At 44.4% G+C, this 21490-nt stretch overlaps 1 protein-coding gene across 1 annotated transcript in view; it reads right to left on the bottom strand.

Moving 5' to 3' along the window:
* Slc7a14 (solute carrier family 7 member 14) overlaps positions 1–21490 on the bottom strand; it is a 125770-nt gene that overhangs the window by 53697 nt on the left and 50583 nt on the right. Inside the window, exon 2 of the mRNA XM_008830108.2 lies at positions 4032–4487. Coding sequence (XP_008828330.1) covers positions 4032–4335 — 304 coding nt within the window. The 5' untranslated portion in view covers positions 4336–4487. The remainder of the gene's footprint in view (positions 1–4031; positions 4488–21490) is intronic.

Raw genomic sequence — 21490 nt, 5'->3', positions numbered from 1 at the left:
TAAATATAAAGACAATAAAAGATTATATTATATAGTGAAGGATTGACACAAAACAACTTACTTCGTGCTATGTGTTAGACATTGCGCCAGGCACTTGGTAGGCATCTCATTTAGTCTTTGCAACAACTTTATGAGCAGGTATTTGTATTTTTTTTTTGATATTTATATATATTTTTTGGTCTTTTTGAGACAGGGTCTTTCTGTAGCCCCAGCTGTCCTGGAACTCCCTTTGTAGACCAGCCTGGCCTTGAACTCACAGAGATCTGCCTGCCTCTGCCTCCCAAGTGCTGGGATTTTCAAAGTGGCAAAACTGAGGCTGTGAGAAGTTGCAGACCTTGCTTTAAGACTCGTAGCTGGTCAGCAGCTTCACCAGGCTTTTAGTCTAAGCTGAACTTGGTAACTTCAGACTGTGTATTTCATACCTCTCTCTGTGACATCACTTCTTGCCATCAGTTTCACTTTTTTGCTGTTTTTATTCCACTGATTTCCTGACCTCACTGAGATCTCCAGTTTCCACTGGACCCACCACAATTTCTATCCTATTGTTATTGAGTTTCAGGGTACAGTGATGGGTTGCTGTACGACACCCGACTCAGGCCTTCCTTTGCTGTCTGCTCACATCAGCTTTCCCGATCCTACTGCCTTTCACGGACCACCACCCCTCTCCTTTGTGTGTTTGGTACAGTTTATTATTCCTTTGCAAACACCTCCAACCCCGTTGTTCTCTTTCTACTTGGGAAAGGCTAAATTCTGTTATTCTAATTTTCTTCACTCCATTCTTCTAACCAAGCAGTAATTATGGCTGGAGATAAATACACAGCTATAGAGACTGGACTCACTTCATGTGAAACAGGTTTCAATTGGGTCAGAAGGAGAAGAGGAACATGAACTAACAAGGGCAGAGATGGAGCATTTGGTTGTGGTGCTATGGAGAGGCAGGGGGAGGTTGGTCAAATTCAAAGCAAGATGGAGATGACGTGGGAGGGGAAAGAGGATAGTGGGGAAGGGGGCTTTAGTGGCCAGGGACCATAGTGGTGAGAGACCTGGATGAAGAAACCTGTGTAAATATGCTAATGAGGACCCAAGTTATTTTAGTTTGGGCCCTGGCTGAGGCTCTGGAGGATTCTGGCTGGCCTCAGCAGGGAGATGAGTCAGTCACAGAGTGTGAAGTGCTGTGGATGAGGCCATATGGAGAGAGGGGGAGAAACAGGTGTTTCTCTTCTGGTGCCTGGTGCAGTGGTGAAGACAAGCCGTTGAGTGGCATCGGGTCTGTGGTGGAGCTGGGCCAGGAATGGCTGGGAAATGCTTAACCACCAAGTCTACAAGAAACAACAACAGCAGCAAACACAGTCCCACCACAGACAATTTCAGGTCAACAGCATACTGTTACTGACTGTAAAGTCGGGAAGAGGTGTGGCCCATGAGGGCTGCAGGCAGCTGGTACAAACTGGCTCCAGCACAACTCTTCCTGGCTGGGAGAATTTTGAGCTCTCCATTCGAGCAATGAAAAAGTAGAGATTATACACTGAGCACTGGGGCAGGGAGCAATCTTTCAGGATACAACAGATTTCTAGCTATCATGGAGCCGTGAAGGATGATTGCATACAGGGATCACCACAGTGCAGAGACTGGGGTCACCTAGAATGGGGTCTAAAGAAAGTTAGTAGTACTCAACTGAGAGGGATCTTAGGTATTTGTGCTCTGCTTTTGTCAGCTGGGAAAAGAATATCAATGAGGGACTGTCTACATTGGGTTGGCCTGTGGATATGTCTGTGAGAGATTGTCTTAATTAAGGTAATTGACGTGGGAAGACCCAGTCCACCGTGGGTGGCACCATTCCCTAGGTGGGGGTCGGAGAGCTGTGCAAGGATGGAGAAATTGAGCTGGGCACACGCAAGCAAGCAAGCAAGCAAGCAAGCAAGTGAATATGGATGCATTAATTTCTCTCTGCTCTTGACTGTGGATGTGACCTGTCTTAAGCTCCTGCCACTGTGACTTCCCTGAAGTGGTGGACTGTGACCTAGAACTGTGAGCTGAAATAAACTCCTGTCTTCCCTACATTGCTTTGGGTCAGGGTATTTTATCACAGCAACAGAAATGAAACCAGGACTGACCTCTAGTAAGATGTCTGTCTTTTGTCCTGTGGTCTCTAATAATCTCTACAGTGATAACACTTTTAGGTCTATAAATTTGTGATGAATAAATTTTTGTCAATAAAGTTTAGAAAGAATTGCAATCATGTTATTAGTCTCAAGTAGCCAGAGAATTCATTCATGTGAATAATTTATTTTCATTTTAAAGAGACAGAACTTCTAACCTGCAGAAACCTGGATTATTGGGGCTGGAGAGATTGCTCAGTGGTTAAGAGCACTGGCTGCTCTTGCAGAGGACCCGGGTTCGATTTCCAGCACCCACATGGTGGTTAACAACCACCTGTAGGTCCAGTTCCAGGGGATCTGATGCCTTCTTCTGAACTTCTCGGGCATTGCATGACACAGGTGCACTTACATTGCACAGGCATACACTCATACATATAAAATAAAAAATAACAAATAAAAAAACCTGGATTATTGGAATTTTCATCCAGAGGAAAGGGTAACTTCAGGAAGGGGACAGTGGGAGAGCCAACAGGGATGATCAAATGTTGACTGATTTTTTTCCTTTTTGAGTGAATATGGTGTCAAATATGAACAAGCATACTTTTGGGTTCCTATTTGTAGTTTCCCTTTGTGTCCTATATGGATGGAGACTGTTTAATCTGCATGAGTGGTACTTTGGGACTTTTCTTGTGATACTATGTGTGACTCTTACCCTAAGTTAGAATCACTGCTGCTTATGAAATAGTAGAAGGGACCAACATTTGCTGCTAGGTTGATCCACATGATCTGCCCCCCAAACCCAGAAAAATCTCATGTTTTTGCATTATGACCATCAAGAAGCAGGACTTTCTAGTTCCCGCCCCCTCCTCTTTCCTTCTTCTCTTCCTCCTCCTTCTCCTCTTCCTCCTCTTTCTCCTCTTCTTCTTCTTCCTCCTCCCCCTCTTCCTTCTCCTCCTCTTTGTCCTCCTCCTCCTTCTCCTCTTCCTCTTCTTCTTTAAGTAGTGCATTGATCTATTCCTGGCACTCTGGGAAGATATTGATTGCAGCTCTGGAGAAGATGAGGGACAGGGAGGGACAAGGCAAGACAGGAGCCATTCCACAAATTGCCAACATGCAGGTCCTGGCATCCTACTTTTGAATGAGTTTTATGGCTTTGTGTCAAGGGGAGATCAGGGGCTGCTTGGCCTCCCTATAGATCAGTTCACTGAGGTGGTTGTAGCAGAAGGTGATTTTGATTGCACGGCAGCTCCCACTCTCCTCACTTGGCTTCCTTCTTCTTGAGGGGTGCAATGCCAGTTTGCAGCTCATCAGATCCCAATCATGCCAGGGTTATTGTCTTGTCACTTTGCTACTCTGCCCATCCTTTGTTATTCCACTCCTAAGAGACTGACCTATCTTCCAATGGAAGGGAGAGTTAAAATAAAAATAGAGCCATTAGGACATGTCACAGAGGGAGAAACTGGAAGTCGCCTGGGCACCAGAAGAGATATTTGTACCGAAAACCAAAGAAATGGAAAACCAAAGAAAATGGTTCTACTACAGCTGGGTGGAACCGAGCCCTAATCTACCTGTGGTGGAGGTAAAGTAACCAAAGTACAAGCAGATAAACTACTTTGCTGCTGGTTCATGCAGCTTATCACTAAGTATTCAGGAAGAGGGCTGGAGAGATGGCTCGGTGAGAAAGGCATTTGCTGCTAACCCTGGCGACCTGAGTTCCAGCCTTGGAACCCACATGATGGAAGAAAACTGACCCTTACAAGTTGTCTTCTGACCTCCACATAGGTACAGTGGCATTTCCCCCCACACCCCCACACCCTTCCACACCCCCAACAAGCTCCACACACAAAATAAATAAATGTCACAAAAATACTCTAGAAGAGAGGAGGTCAGCAAGTACTTCTGCCATGGGATTCCCTCCCCTGAGACTCTCACCTGACAATATGGATGCCACAGCAGCGATGATGAAGGACACAATGACACCAGGTCCTGCCATCTCCTTGGCCACGAGGCCAGATACTACATACATGCCAGTGCCCACACAGCTACCAACTCCAAGAGAGATGAGGTCCATGGTGGTGAGCACCTGCGCCAGCTTGGTGCCATGTGCTGTGGTGGTCCCAGTTCCCTCCAGCATGGACTCCACAGGTTTGGTGCGCAGGATCCGAGAGTGCATGGCATACCAGGCAGCCCCCCACTGCACCCGCCGGGGGTCCAGTGAGGCCAGGAAGCTGCTCATCTTGAGCAGTAATATTGTAGTGAAGGTCAGCTGATGCAAAGGGGCTACAGAAGCCTTAGTGGATGGTTCTGGAACTCATGGAGTGAGGTGCGCTTGTCCTTTTAGGAAAGGTCCAGAGGGACCTAAAGCAGCCTTGTCTTCAGCATGAATGTCTGCAGGAGAAACACGAGAGGAGAAGGTGGAAGTGAACTGTGACCCAGAGACAAGGAGGGGGAGTTCTACTGAGAATGGCACAGCTCATCAGTACTTTGTTTTATAACATGGGCACTCTCCCCTTCTGTGTTATCCCCCAGTCCCCGTATGACCTCCTGAAGCTTGCACTTTGTCGCACGGTCTTTCTTAGAAACAGATTTGTTCTAGGACCTGAGGTCTTAGCAGTCCAAAGGTGATAACGAGGTCATGACAGAAATGAAGAGATTCCGAAGAGAAGGCTGTGCCCCTCTCTTTGGCTATCAGAATACTGAGATAAACTATGCACTCCAAAGAAGTAGCTTTTCCCTAGGAATCTCATGTTGGGAGAAGGAAAAGGCTGGGCCCTGATGCCAGTCATAGGGAGGGTTTGTCTCCCAGAAAGAGCTTCCAAATAGTTCTGACAACTTGTCAGACCACCTTGCAGGATAGTCTTAAGCCCAGCCAACGATGCTGGCAGGATCATACCTTAACCAGGGCTGCTTGGTTGTATATACCTGTCGTTGTCTATTTAAACCTAACCCTCATGTTAGGACCCTAAAGGTGGACTTAGAGTGGGGCCACCAAACCTCTTTGTGTCTTGTCCCGATGTGGCCATGTTGAATAAATACCCCCTTTTCTGCTTTTCACTATTAATTTGCCTTTTTCATTTGTTTTTGTGTGACACTATACCTGGGGAGATGTTTGCAAACAATGTCTATTCACCCTGGATAGGGAACTGATGATAGACCAAAGTAAGGATACCACTGAAGTCCAATTTGGTGAATCAATGAATTTTATTTGGCTACTTGCAGGAATATGGGTGAGGGGTTGCTTATGGGGGCGTGACTCAAAGACAAGCTGCCATCACCAAAAGCCCACCCAGACACAGGTGACGGCTCATGAAAGCTGGGGACCTGGAAGGCACTGAGCAACCTGCAGGCAGCTTAACAGGTTGAAGAGTGTCTCTTGTAGGCAGCTCAGCTGATCTGAGTCTCTTCCAGACAGCTTAAGGAGCTTCTTTGAAGGATGTAATGTTTTACCCCCTCTTTAGAACAGAAAGCATTTCCCTCCAAGGCAGAAGGCTTTATTTCAGAGGAAATTGCTATACAACATTTGCCTATTGTATTAGTTGCTTTTCTGTTCCTATGATAAAATACTCTGGCGAATGCAACTGGAGGAAGAAAGGGTTTATTTTGGCTTATGGTTCCAGAGGGGTAGAGTCCATTATGGTAGGTTGGCATGGCAACAGGCAGGGAAAACGTGGTGGCAAGAGCAGGAAACTGGCTGACCACATTCTCGTCCACACACAGGTAGAGAGAGAGAACAGGAAATGGGATGAGGCTATAAACTCTGAAAGCCTGCCCCAGTGATGTACTTCCTCCACCAAGGCCTCCACCTCCTAAAGGTTCCGTGACCTTCCCAAGCAGCACCAGCAGCTGGGGATCAAGGCTTTAATACATGAGCCTATGGGGGACAGTCCTCATTCAAACCAGCACACCTCTTGAGGAGGCTGAACTTGGCTCATCAGGGCTGCCAGGACCCAGACTCTGACTTTAACAACTCTCGTAGCAGAGTCACCTGCTTGGTGTTGATGTGATGGGCAGGTGAGTGCGTGCCTGTAAGGAGCTGAAGGCGATGCCTGGCATGGAGGAAATGCTGCTTTAACTCTTTTTTAACTCTTTTTTTCGATGTATGCTTTTAATTGAATTTTTGTATACTTCATAGAAAGCATCTCAATCATCTTTATGCCCCTCCCTGACTCACACCCCATTTTAGTTCCTCCCAACCGGGTTTCATGCATTCTGTCATGTATGTCAAGGCTTATTGAGCAAAGTTAGTGTGCCCAGATGTCCCTTGGAGCAAGTTCATTCACTGGAGCCTGGTCAGCCTATCTAGAGTCTCTCCCTTAAAGAAGGTCAACTCTCCCTTACCCAGCAATAATCAGCTGCCAATTGTTCTTTGGCTAAGATTAGGACCTGCTGCCCATTTCCCCAGTTCTGTGCTGGGTTTTTATCTGATTGAGTTTGCGTGGGTCTTGTGCATGCTCTCACCAATGCTGTAAGTTCATATTAGCAAGGTCCCAGAGGCCTGGAAAACTCTCTTTCCTTATGATCATGTACCAACCCTGCCTCTTACAATCTTTTCACCCCTTCTTCCACGATGGTGACCGAGCCATGGGTGGGTGAGTTTCAATATAGGAGTCCTATCCAGGGACACACTCTCTGCAGTCTCTTATTCTCTACACTATGGCCAGTTGTAGCCTTCTGTGTACATTGTACTCTGTTGTATGGGGAAGCTTTGCTGGTGAGAGCTGAGAGATGCATTGGAATTCCCTGTTCTGCCATGTTTCACTGTAGACGTGTCACTTAGGGCTGGGCATCTCTTAGACACTTATTCTCTGTGTGTCCAGTTTTGGAACTCTGTAATATGCTCCTTACTTGGCTCTGCCAAGACTTGGTCTGTGATGCTTGGGCATAGTCTTTGGCACTATCCTCATTAAAAAATAGGGCATAAAATTAGATCTGTGATTTTTTTTTTAAAGAGGGGCCATGCTGCCCATGATGTTGTTTTGAACTTGGCTTTCAAATAAGACATAAAGTATTTTGAGTATTTTCTTGCTTTGGAAGCTTAGATGGTAAGACATATTGCTGTCATTTGGGGGCAGAGTTGAGACTGTGAATGTTAGGGCAGTGTCATACATCTCTAAAAATCCCCTGTGACATCTTGGAGATGAGCACTCTCAATGGCGATCTGAGCCTAGGACTTCATTCTGCTTGATGTATCAGCGTGAATGATATTTTAGATGGACTTAATATATAAAGACATTGAAAGTTCTGTGAAACCAACTATAGAATATGCTACATGAAACTTGTTATTTGTTGTTTAGAACCTACTCTGGTTAGTTTTTGTCAACTTGGACACAAACTAGAGTCACCTGGGAAAGGGATCCTGATTGTCCAGATCAGATTGGCCTGTGAGCATGTCTCTGAGGCTTTTTAAAAACTTCCAGTTGATGTGGGTGGGCCCACTGTGGGTGGTGCCATCCCTGGGCTGGCAGGCCTGAGCTATATAGGAAAGGTAACTGAAAAAACTCAGTGGAGGCAAACTGGTGATCAGCATCTCTCCATGGTCTCTGTTTGAGTTCCTGCCTTGACTTCCCTCAGTGATGGATATGACCTGGAAGTTGTAAGATGAAATGAACTCTTTCCTCTCCAAGTTGCTTTTGCTTCTGGTGTTTATCACAGCAACAGAAGGCAAACTGGGACAGAACTTTAGAGTGGCTGTTTGCCATCTGAGACAGCAGAAGCCCCCATGCCGTTCGTTATATTTTGTTTCTCGTGCAGCGCCTTCCAACAGCCTGCCACGGGGTCCTCATTTAGAGATGCCTGACTATTTTCACACTGAAATCTGTTAGAGATGGAGAAGTTTATTCATGGGTTTCACTTTAGGATACTAAAGAGAGGCAAGATGAAATATTTATTATGGAAAGGGATGTTAAGTCTGATTGAATTGAGAGTCATGGCATTAGCTGAGTTTTCAAGTTTGGTCAAACTAGAAATTGCACATGTTTCCCGAGGCTACTTCCTTTGGAAGTTAGCAGCTGTATAAAATTCTGTGAAAAATTACTGAAGTGTAGTGAAACATTGATTTCAAGGACTGTACTTATTGATAAGCCTAGGATATTTATATGTATAATAAGTACATGCATACATAATCTATAAATATAATTATTTTTGAGTCAGGGTCTTGCTAGATAGCATGGGTGTTCTTGAAGTTGGTGATCTTCTTGTACCTTCCTGAGTGTGTGATTATAGGTGTGTACTATGATGCCCGGCTTACCAATATTATTAATTAATGCTACTTAGCACTTAATGTTGCACTTATCTGTTCCCGTAGGCTTTGTAAACACTAACTAATAAAGAGAATCAGGTGAAAGTGGCAGCCTGGTTCACAGGGCTTAGGCGACAACCCGTTGGGTTTAATTTCCTCCTGGAGTTCAGAGTGTCTAGACTGCCTTCCTCCTTCCCCTCATCCTCTCTTTCTCCTGTCTTGCCTTCATCCACTATCTCTCTCCTCTTCCTTACCACCTTTCTGGTCCTTCCTTTGAGATTAGTGAGACAGTATGCCACATGGACCACAGGAAGTTGCTGAAACAGCTACTTTGGTGGTGGTCATACAGGAAAACGAATTCAAGGACAATTCTGCTATTTTAGTCACCTCGTCTGTGGCACGCCACTGTGGCAGCCTTAGCAAACCAATTTAGGTTATAATGGAAATAATGGACACATGGCATTGGCTTTCCAGTGACTAGGGGAGCCAGTGGTACCTGCCCAGCATCAGGAGAGGTGTTCTTTGCAGAGTGGGTCCTCTCTCTCTCTCTCTCTCTCTGATAGGATGAGGAGGAGGATCTGAGTGTCATGAATGAGTTAGGTGAGGATCAACAAACTTAGTCCTCACAACCAATCTGTCTTTCCACAGAAGCAATGGGGATAGGGTAAGTGCAATCTTCTGACCAAGGTCATAGACCCCTTGAAGGGTTTGGGCCAGACCTTGGCCTAGGATATCCTCTTGCAGGGCTGATGTCTGGATTCCTGGTTTTCTTGCTTGAAGTGCATAGAGGTCAGTATGCATAGGGTCTGGTAAGATGAGACAGACAGAGTTTGGCATCAAAGGCAGCAGGATACCACCAGAGGGCTTTGTTCAGTGAGTACCATGAGATCAGTCGTGCTCTAAAAGCTCATTCTAGCTGCTGTGCGAAGTTGGGTGTGGAGGGAAGGCCATTAACAAGAGCCCAGGAGATGGAGCAGGTCTCCATTTGGGAATTTTCACAAGCAGAATCCAGAGAGAAACTCTAGTTACTACCTGAATTTCTGTCAGCAGAGTGCCATAACATAACAGCACAGAGCTGCAGCCAGTCCTATGAACAGGACCTGACTTTGATCAACCAGGACTGCCCTTATTTGCATAACTCTGATTTACATGACCAGGTTCACTAGGTGCTCCCTCCCTAAGCATATATGACCCTAAGGACTGCTTAGAGACACTCTCAGACCAGTTGCCATCTGTAAAAGACAGAGACCAGCTGAGCTGCTTGGAGGAAACTGAAAACAGCTGTGCAGCCTGGAAGAGGCTCAGACGAACTCCGCTACCTGGAGAGGACACTCTCCAACCTGTTGTGCTGCCTGCAGGTTGTACAGTGCGCTCTAGGTTTCTTGTTTTCATGACAACCCGTGCTGTTGTGGGCTTTTGGTGATGCCACGGTGTGAGTCATTCCTGCTCCTGTAAGTAACTCCCTACCTATACCTCTGTAAATAACCTCAACCAAGCCCACTGGTTCATCGAATTGGACTTTGGTGGTATCTTTACTTTGTCTGTCATTGGTTCCCTATCTGGGTAGTTTGTTCATGTCTCTCTAGGAATAGTGCCACACCAGTCTTCCTACATTGATGAATCTAATCTAGATAACCCTTCACAGACATGCCCAAAGAGTGGTTTCCACAGTGATTCTAGAAACCATCAAGTTGACAGTTGAGATTAACCATCACACCACCCATTATCAACTTGATACCCAAACACATCACTTTGAATCATAACATTCCATCCGTGCATCTTAAAGTTTCGTTTTCATCTCATTACAAGATACATTTAGTCCATCTCTAAATGTCCTCAAAGTCCTTAATGTTTTTTTTTATAAAAGCTCTAACAGAGCAGCATTGAGGCCCCATGCCCCAAGCCAGGCATAATGACTCATTATGCCACAGGGGGTGTCCTGCAGGTCTTTCCTGTTTCCTGTCCCATCCTGGGCAGGTGGTAGGGTCTCTTGTCAGCCTCCTTTTTGTGTAAGGGCTGCAGATGCTACCCTGCCTGGAGAGGCTCTCCTCGGACACTTGTCCTCGTCAGGCCTACCGAGGACACTGTCAGAAGGATGCAGAGAAATAAACCAGGAGTATCAGAGAGGCAACAGCGTCTATTTGCATTCCCTATGCTTGGTTACAAGAAACTATGGTGAAAACATGGATAATTAAGTAGAGCAGAGGGTGAAGGTGGCAAGAAGTCTTTCTGGCTTAATTTCCTCCACGCAGTTCCACTGTGCTGTTGCGTGATTGATACCAACAGGCTTAGGGACATTTCCTTTCTTGGTTGGAAATTTACTGGAGAACAAAATGTACAAAAGAAAACATGCTTTAGGTGACTATTGACAATATCCATATTCATTACCTCCGATTATGCTAATCAGGGATCAGTTTGCTTTTCTTTCTTTTTATTTTGAAGCTCACTGCTGTAGTCTTTCCAAGATGAGCAATAAAGGCGGGTTGTGCTTTCTCTAGCACTTGAATTTAACTTTCTCAAAATACTTCACAGCTCTGATGAAGGCTTATGAAGCCTCGGGGAGGGAGAGTCAACACTGTGCTGTTTGCTGGTGTATTTAAGGGCTCATGGCTCCCAGTATGATGAAGATAAAAAGCAGGTTTGTTTCAGGATGAAAATGATTATGCTTTAGAAGTTTACTGAGTAGGTAGGATTATAGAGTTAGGTTGGAGCCTGTCTTTGGTGGCCTAGAGAGGAAGGAAATGAAAGCTAACAAAATAGAAAACAGCCGGAAGTCATTCCCCCGGCTTTTGCAAATACAAGAGTGGTTAGCCAAATTCCTCTATGCCAGTCCAGTGAGTAGTAAAGCAGTCCTTCCTGGGCACCTCTGGGGTACCCAGAAACACTGGCTGACAGGCAGCTGGACAATTCCCACTATTAAAGAATTTTTCTAATCAATAGCCTCAGGCAAAATGATGTTACAGTTTGGAGTGAAAACTGGTTTGATGAACTCCACCTGTGGACTGCGGGTCTTTTAAAGTAGCCTCCTGAGGCCCCTCACACTCTGGATCCCAGAGGGTTTTGGGCTAACCGCTCAGCCTCACAGAGTCTCCTCTGTGCTGAGCTTCTGGCTCCTGACTGAGGATACGGTTCAGGTTCCCTAGGTTCAAACTCCAGCTTTGCTGTCACTGGCTAAGGGGTATCAAGCAGATACCCCTCAGTTCTACCATCTTTAAAATGGGATAAGGTTGGTGCCTAGCTCACAGAATTGTGGTGAAGGAGCCAATAGATGTGAAACTTTAGGGTAACGCCCATGGTGATGTCACCGTCACCCTGCTCTGGCCCCTTTGTGGACCCTGTTTCCACTTTGGCCTCCTTAGCAGCTTTCTAAGATCCCTTCACCTGCTGTCCAGTCTGTCCAGTTCTTATTCAGGACTTTTTCTGCTAAAACTTCCCTGGGTTCTCCTGGCTGCAGATTGAATGACATGATAATTCACTAAAGCTCTGGTCACCTTGTTGGAGACTACAGGGACCAGCTTTCTCTCTCTCTCTTACTCAGAGGGCAAGATGACTCAGAGGTTATATGCCACCAGGCCTGATGACTTGAGTTCGATCCCTGGGACCCATACGGTGGAAAGAGAGAACCAACTCCCACAAGTTCCCCTCTGACCTGCACACATGTGTTGTGGTATACACATGCCCTTCCCAGCTAAATAAATAAATGAAGGTTATGTTTAAATTAGCAGATGAAAGAGGCCAGTTGGCAGAGAGGAAGACTGGCACCCGTTCCCCACAAAGGTTGACATGTAACAGATGAAACATGTGTTATACAAAAGCCCTGGTCCCCAGGGCATGGGCACTACGGAGTTTCTAGCCTTTCCCTGTTCTAGCCTCACCTTTGCTTCCTTGGAAGGGTGTTCTTTCTTAATAAACAGTCTCTTCTGCTCCAATCTACAAGTCTCCGTCCAATTGTTTTGTTTCAAGACAAAAACTTGGAGATGTTCACCGGACTCTGCTACTCACTAATAACACATTTGCTTGGGCCTTTTGGTGATACATCCGCATTTATCCTCTACATCCTTGACTTTCTCTGAAGATGCAAACACACTGGTGGGGGCTTAGGATGTGGCAGGGCCACCTGCACTGTCACCCTGTCCCTGAAATCACGATCCCTCTGACCTTGGTGCCTGTGGCTACTTGGCTCCCTCAGTCATCTTGTCAGTGAGTTCCTTGTCTCTGTGTTCACCTCTCCCTGACAGGCGCAGTAGATTTGGCCCTGTGGTTGCACCCCAGCTGTAGAGATGCTTGGTTCTCAATTGCCGTGTCTCAGATACACTGATTTCCTTTAATGACCAGTTTAAACTAAAACCTCATCTGCTCCAGACACCAAGCAGAGCGAAGTAAACCAGTTAATTTATCTTTGTTTGCTTGAAGTAAGCAATTCTCAAAGGGGAAAAAACCTCATGAGGATAACTGGGTGATCAGATACATGTCAACTGTATCTGACTCCCAGGGTCTGCTTAGCTGGAACAGAACACACTAGTATAGCTCGCTTGAGTTATGTTGTCTTGTATTGCCTGTGGTTTTGCTTTCTGTAGGGCTGATCTGTTTATCAGGCACAACTTCAAGTTCTTGAAAGCAACTGACATATTTCTTGGAGTATTATTTTCTGTACAGTAAACATCTTTAATTTCTTCTTGATCAAAAGTGCTTCAAATGTTACGACTAGATATGTAGCTGAGGATGGCCCCATGATCCTCCTGCCTTCACCTCCCAAGTCCTGGGATTACGGGTGTGTACCACCACTGCTACCCCGTATTTTTTCTTTCCGAGGTTACTTTTCCTTCCAGAAATGTACAGAAATCCATCTGAGGTATATAAGCTTAGAGTCTGATGTGTTCATTCTTGAGCTTCTACAATGGATTCTTTAAAGATGTAAACACTGATTTCCTTTAATGACCAGTTTAAACTAAAACCTCATCTGCTCCAGACACCAAGCAGAGCGAAGTAAACCAGTTAGTTTATCTTTGTTTGCTTGAAGTAAGCAATTCTCAAAGGGGAAAAAAACCTCATGAGGATAACTAATTTTTATATGGTCTGGGACAATATTTCTACTTCAGAGTTACCTGTTCAGGGGCTGGGGAGATGGCTCAGTGGTTAAGAGAACTGGCTGCTTTTCTGGGGAACCCAGGTTCAGTTCCCAGTACCCAAATGGTGACTAACAACTGTCTGTAACTCCAGTTCCGGGGCATCCATTGCTCTCTTCTGGCCTCGGTGGGAATTGCATGAACATGGTGCACTTATCATACACATAAAATTAAAACAAACAAATACATTTAACAAATACATCCTGTCTTGTCCTGTTTGGCATTGAGGGATTGTAGTTCTCAATGCCTGACAGTCTGACATTACAACTGCAACATGTCCTCCAAGTCCAAGGCCTCAAGTCTCTGCTGGGGCCATGCATCCTTATGTGTGGCCCCAGCATGACATTCCCACTGATCCCAGCTCCAAGGTCTTAGAAATGTTTGGTGTCATATGCTAGTCCTATATAAATGATAATATGAATAGAATCAGAATCCAGAAATGAAAATTTTCTTCATGAATCAGATTTCACTAGGAAACCCTTTTTAGATGAGACAAAACCACACAGGAAATTAGTTAATCCTTTCATGGGGCCATAATGAGTTTAAGAAGTTGGAGAGAATGGTCACTGCAGAAGTGTTTGATGGGGTCCTACTATGTGCTTAGCTCAGCAGCAGCTATCATGTACATAAAACACAGAACATCAGAAATTTAGACAAAGAGGGATTCAGGGGCACAGGTATACTGTTTGTCCAACCTGCCAGCTGTGGGTTTGAAGGTTGGTCAGCATGGAGCACTCCAAAAGCTCTTGCTTTCTGGCTGGATTGCTCAATGAGGTATATGTGTGGGGGTATGGGGGTGGGGGATCAGCAAGAGATCAGAAGGCAGGTGAGAGGAAGGCTACATGTTAACCTCCAGCAGCCCTTACGTGGCCAGTGTGGATTGGTTGTGCCCATCCAGTAGACCAGGCTTCCTGCCAGATAACCTGTCTACATGGTTTCTCTTTCTGGATCTGTAATCCCCCCACCCTTTTTTGAGTGACAAATCTGTTGCTGCTGATGTCTACTGACATCAGACATCTGATTCTAGCTTTTTTGGTCCTTCAGCATGGGCTCAATACCAGGGAATTTCCAGGCTTTCAGAGTCAGGTTGGGATTCCTGAGGTGTTCTGCTTCCTGGATTGGGAACCTGGCTGTCAGCCTCTCTTGCATGACCATAGCCATTGTTGGACTACTCAGCCCCTATCATATAAGCCAATTGATAAATCCGTTTCTCTCTCTCTCTCTCTCTCTCTCTCTCTCTCGTTCCTCTAGCAAACCCTGCCTAATCCAGTGACTTACTTTTTAATACTTTTTTTGTTCCAAATCATATTTGTAGGTGATACCTAAGGTGGCTTTTTGCACAAAATTCTAATCTCACCCAGGATGAGATTTTTAGGGACCACTCTGAAATAATGGGATCAGAGGATGTTTGTGTTGGAGAGCATCCAGCTTGGCACCTTCACAACATGTGTCACCTTAGTGTTGCTGAGCTATAGGGGTCTTGCGATACCCAATTGGGCTGCATGCCCCAACTCAGCATGTCCTCACACTCAAAATGGAGCCACTAACTGGTCTCCTAAGATACCAAAGGGAAGGCAGACTTTATTGGAAGTGTCCTGACAAAATAGAGAGATGCTGTTATGTATCTGATAGAATCCCCTCTTGTGTGAGGCCCCTCTCACTGCTCACACATAATGACCTAAAACAACATAAGGTTGTCAGGCTATAGTTCTGAGTCTGCAAGGTTTCCTACCTTCTGGAGGGTCTCAAGGGCAATGTGTCTCCTTGGTCGTCTAGTTTGGAGAATTTAAGTTTGCCCACTTTCCTCGACTTGTGATCCCTTCATTTTCAAGTGCAGGAGCCTAGCATTATCTTTCCTCTCTAAATGTTCTTCCCCTCCTTTCTTTCCTCTCTCCTTCCCTTTTTTTCTTACTCAGGATCTGACTCAGGGCTTTGAGCATGCTAGGCATGCTCTACCACTAAGCTATATATCCATCTCTGAAGTGTAGCCCAGGCTAGCCTTAAACTCCAAGTCTTCTGGTCTCATCCTCGTTCATTTAGTGATTATTTTCATGCGCCATCACTGCTGGCTCTGCCTCTTTCTTACAAGGACCTCGTGGGTGTATCAGACCCACCACTTAACCGAGGACAACCTCCCCATCTCAAGATCTCTAACTTTATCACCTCTACCAAGTCTGCTTTATTATGTAAAGTAACATGATTCCAGGTTCCAGAGATCAGGAGCTAGGCACTTATTGGCATGGGAGTGCCATTTTGCTTACACACCTTCTAAGAACCACTTTCATCTTAGAAATCTATTCATAGTTCCACACTATATGACACACTGTCATGTCTCTCTTCCCTCCACAAAATCCAGAAGTGGTATAGTCTTTCTCTGTATATTTTCTTCAAAACTTTGTGATTAATTAAAAACAAAACAAATTATATCAACCCACTGTCTGAGAAAAGCACCCTTGGTGGTGTGAGGTTACTTAGCCACGTCCACACACCAGATAGTGGGAGGTCTCCTGACAGGATGCCATGTTCCCTTCTGCTCCTTATTCAAGGTGAGTGGAGTATCCTCTGTTTTCTTCGTGTGATGCTGATCTCACGCCAGACTACAGGAGGTGGGCCATTCACCCAGTGGTCTATGTGGTGATTCCCCTCTCCTTTTATTACTTAAATAAATCATATTTATTTAGCTTTCTGACTCTGCTTGTGTCTTCAACATTTCCATAGCCATTTTCTGCTTCTGGATAAGGAAAGCAGGCTGGATCCTGTCACAGACTCATTTAGTGCACAAGGAATGACCACAGGCCGTGCTGCCGGGTTTTTTTCCTTCTAGATAATCTCGTAAGGGCTTTAGATATCACAGCACTAACCCATTGAAGTCTGGCTGGGCACACACCACATGCTGGTTTTGGGTTTTTTCCAGACGCTTTTAGTATAAAGGCATATAATTCTATTACCACAGATTCTGGGCAGCCTAGCTTGGTGATAGGCTGCATGTCAAATGCTGAACCATTCTGAGTGCCACTAAACACTGTTTGTGGAAGAGGAAAAAGAAAGGGTGTATGTTTTCAAAGGTCAAGTGTGACTGCACAGGACAGGAGATCAGGTCAGAGAAGTGCAATATTCATGTTTTATTTTATTTGTGCGTACATGCATATAGAGGCCACAGAACCACCTCAGCTGACATTCCTCAGATGCTGTCTACCTTGCTGTTTCTTCTTTTCCTTAAGTTTTAAAAGATAAGGTCTCTCACTGGCCTGGAACATGCCAAGTAGGCTGGGCTGAATAGCCCCAGGGACCTGCCTGTCCCCACCTCTTCAGTGCTGGAACTACAAGTGTGTGCCACCATGCCAGGCTTTTTGTTGTTGTTATGTAGTTGCTGGGGAATCAAACTCGGATCCTTGTACTTGCAAGGGACTTTACTGACTGAGCTGTCTATCTCCTCAGTCTTTAATGTTCCTTTAAAAAAATGCTTTTCCCATATAGGAGGCTGAAGGAGGAGAATGAGCTAATGTTCCTCAAACTCTTCCCAGTGACTTGATCTTGATGGGACTTCTGAGTCAGGAGCACATGGCTAAAGCAGGAGTCTTCTAAATGCGTTTGTTTCTGGTATTAACCAGCCAACTTCCCCAGGGATGTCCAGGGAATATCCTTAAGTGGATATACAGCCCTGTGGCTATGCAGCCTAGGTACTCTAAATAGAGTAGCTCCAGTGAGAAGTTCCTTCCCGAATCAATAATTGCAATTTGATGACTGACTTTGTGCCTCTAGGTTTGGAGATCATGCAGAAAAATACTTGTGCTTTCTTTACTCACTATGCCTGCATCCATAGCCAGGGCTCTTTTTTACCTTGGATGTGGCGATTTTGGAATCTGGACCACCTGTCTTTTTAAGTTTCCTTCCACTACTTACAAAGAAAATTTTTTTATCATAATAGAGACTGTACTTTAAACCAGATAATTTTGAAGAGACAGAGCCTTCCAGTTTTGAGAACAGCCATTTTATGTGACACAACAATAAACAGATAAATGGAAATTTATGGAGTTATTATACATGCTCCATGAACGTTCAGTTCCCAACAAAGCCTGCCGCTTCCACATCCCACTCCACTCTGCTCCTGGCTCAATGGGCTTCTGTATTTATAAAGTACCTGGTAAATGTCTGTGCATACTGGGAACAGAGATAAAGCCAGGAAGATAATGACCTTACCCTCCTGGAGTTCCCAGGCTGTCTGTGGAGACAGGTGTGAAGTGACCAGTCAATGTGATGCTAGCAGGGCTCCCCACTGACTACAATGCCTCCCCCTGATTAGACACTTCTTCCTATTTTTATTACCTTTTCTGTGGCCAGCCACATTTCTGGGTTCTGTTGGGACACAGCTCACAGCCCGTCTGTCACTAAATGTATGTTAGCCACTTGAGCCTCTTGTCTAGTTTCCTAGATTGCAGACTGTCAGACACTTGAAGGTGAAGATCTCTTCTTAAAACTCCACTGGTTTTGCACTGCAAACAAAATGGAAGTGAAAGTCCTTGTAAGGGCCTCTGGGGCCCTGTATGGTGTGGTGTTTACTGCATCTCTGAGGTTCCTTGTATCACCTCGCTTCTTGGTTTAACCACAGTGAATTCGTTCCTGTTTCTGATACACATTGAACCTTGTTTCCTGTCTCTGGAATCTCTTGTCCCAGGTCTTCCCATGGTTCAGTCCTCAATAGTCCAACCTCTAGTGACATATTACTTCTGAAGTGATTTTAACTCTACCTGATCAGAAAGTGGTCCTGTTGTCCTGTATTCTAGAACCTATCCTTTTTCTCTCTATCTCCCTCTCTACATCCATTTATTTTACATCTCTCCATCCATCCATCCATCCATCCATCCTTTCTTTCATCAGTCTGACAACTCATTCATTCATTTTTAAGAAAAATATTTTATTTATTATTATTTTTTTTTTATTTTATGTGTATGCGTGCATTGCCTGCATGTAGGTAAAATGCCCGTGGAGGACAGAAGAGGCTGTCGGATCCCCTGGAACTGGAGTTGCAGACAGTTGTTAGCTGCCATGTGAGTGCTGGGATTCGAACCCAGGTCTTCTGCAAGAACAGCCAGTGTTCTTAACCGCTGAGCCATCTCTCCAGCCCCTCAACAAGCTTTCTTAACTGCTTACTGAACCCAAGTCTTCTGCAAGAACAACCAGTGTTCTTAACCACTGAGCCATCTCTCCAGTCCTAACTTCCTTTAAAAAATATTTTATGTATGTGAGTATATTGCCTGCATGTGTATAAGTGCACCCGTGTCATGCAATGCCTGTGGAGGTCAGAAGAAGGTGTTGAATTCCCTTGGAACTGGAGTTATGGATGGTTGTTAGCTGCCATGTTGGATGCTGGGAATTGCACTCGTGTCTTCTGCAAGATCAGCCAGTGCTCTTAACTGCTGAGCCATCTCTTCAGTCCCACAAAGATAACTTTCTTTGTTAACTATTCTCTGAATAAAATCACAGAACATAAAACCATAGAAATCATCAGGTTCAACCCCCAGATTTCACAAAGAAAATTCTCTTTCCATTGAATGCTTCCACAAATCTTTTTGGGAAACTGAATTATCTAGAAACAATTACATTTAATTATAAATATTTTATCTCTTTATCCTTTTCTATTCATTAAGTCAATGAAAACCTGAATTAAGAATATATACTCTTATAATAATAAAAATCTTAATATTAAAATTTAGCTAAATTTAGAGTGATACTTTTTGATTTAGAGGTTCTGTGTGGCTCCTTGGAAAGCTCAGGCTTTTACCCAATTGGTGCAGCGAAAACCTGATAAATCATAGAAGATTCAAAGTAGAAGAGAAGAAATTAAAATATATGTGATTTACTTCATTCTTTTTCACCTGGGAGGAAAATAATAGAAGCCTTTGACAGTCTGGGAATTTTAAATGGTTTTTGAAAACGAAGATTTGCATTGTCTTGTGGGCATGCTGTTTATTTCTAGCCTCTGGAGTCCTCTTTGAGGAGGACACTGATACAAGCTCTCAAGGTACACCATGGACCCAGAGCCCAGAGAGCTTCTCTCCGGAGGCAGAACCCCTTCCTGACTCGGAAAGGACCCTTGTTGTGTCTTCTCATTAAGAATTCTGAAAACTAGAGAGTCTCTTTTTTAAAAAAATATTTTATTTATTATTTTTATTTTATGTGTATGAGTGTATTGCCTGCATGTATGTGAGTGCACCCATGTCGTGCAATGCTGTGGAGATCAGAAGAGGGCTTTGGATTCCTCTGGAACTGGAGTTAAGGATGGTTTATAGCCGCCATGTGGGTGCTGAGAATCGAACCCAGGTCCTCTGCAAGAGCAGTCAGTGCTCTTAACTGCTGAGCCATCTCTCCAGCCCATAGAGAGCATCTTTTAGTGCTCACCATCCCAGCTCACAGAGCAGCATCAGACTTCACTTGGTGAATTTTAAGTAAATTTCCAACCTACCAGCTATTTAACTAAAAAGTGCTTGCTTCTCCAACATTTTTTTTAGACTGCAAGTTCTCTCTCTCTCTCTCTCTCTCTCTCTCTCTTTCTCATCTCTCTCCTCTCTCTTCTCTCTTCTCTTTCTGTATGTGTGCAGGTACATGTTACTTCTGTGTGTGGAAGCCAGAGAACAAACTCAGGTATGTTCCTTAGAAGCTGACCACCTTGTTTTTTGTTGTTGTTATTGTTGTTTTGTTTTTTGAGATGCGTCACCCTGTAGCCCCTACTGGCCTGGAACTCAATATGCACCACTTAACTTTACCACTCTACAACTGAGTTGCATACCAAGATTGAATGTATTCTTCATAAGCACTGTAAGGTACAACCATTAATACGGATATAAATATCAATAATATGTAAAATATATCTACTATCAATAATAGTCCAATAAATGTCAAATCAAAGGGGATATTTTCAACTTATAAAAATGTCAAAGGTTAAAAATAAGAATACCTGTTGCTAATGATGGATCCAATAAATAATTTTCACATATATTGACTGGGGGAATCTAAACAAATGGCATAAACAGCTTTGGAAAGCAACTAAACTCTGTACAAAAAATCAGCTGCAGAAAAACATATTTTTCCCATGAACATCCACTACAATATTATTTGTATTGATAAAAGTTGGAGTTAACATGTGTCTAAAAGTAGCAACACATCCAATAAGTCAGAGACTATCTAAATGGCTTTTAGTTTAATCTGAAAACGAAATGAGAGAGTCTCCCAGACAAATATTAAGAAGAATCAAAACACCCTTTGCAGTAGGGGAACAGATAGATGGTCTATAAACTTTCAGATCTAGGCAGATTGCTCAGGCACCTCTGCACAGGCACCTCTGCATCTTGACTTTAGCTCTGACACTGTCCTTCAGACTGAGATGTGAAACTGAGGTGGGAGGTAGTGTCCTTGCCAAGCCAGGCAGGTGGACCCGTTCTTGTTCTTTTGTGCCTCTTCCAGAAGACAAGGCTGGGAAGGCTATTGTCTAGGGCCAGCTCAAGAAGAGCCCACACTACTGTGCTCTGCACCAAAGACGTGCATAAGCTCCTGGCCTTCTTCAAGAAAGCACAGCTTTCCCAGGGTCAAGGGTGGGAAAGAGGGTGTGCCAAACTGCATCTCTTATTTTGAAAGCTGAAGGGCATTCCAAAAAATAAGTCTCCACATTCAGAACCTGGCGTTGAGCATGCTCAAAGTGTTTTGCCTGTCACCAGAAGAGCTGAGTGCCAGTTAACGCTTGTGCTTTGGTCTACCCCCTTTCCATTCATTTATTGAGAAATCTCCAAATCAGGAAGGATAAACTGCCCTTGGGACACATGGTAGGCTTCAAACCACTTCCTTATTACCTTGAAGTTGGTCTCATGTTCTGTTTCAGGCACATGCAGGGTGAGATAGATCAAAAGAGGATGTCTTTTGGTGAAGCTAAACCCTGAGAGGTTAATGGTTAGATATCTAAAATATAAACCATGGTGCTTAAAAAGGAGGCTTGTAACTCTTGGCCCTTTATATTTGTACATCTGAGTTAGAGT

Source organism: Nannospalax galili, unplaced genomic scaffold, assembly GCF_000622305.1.
Source record: "Nannospalax galili isolate Female #2095 unplaced genomic scaffold, S.galili_v1.0 scaffold33, whole genome shotgun sequence".
NCBI classification, from domain to species: Eukaryota; Metazoa; Chordata; class Mammalia; order Rodentia; family Spalacidae; genus Nannospalax; species Nannospalax galili.
This window is presented reverse-complemented; position numbering and strand designations above follow the sequence as displayed.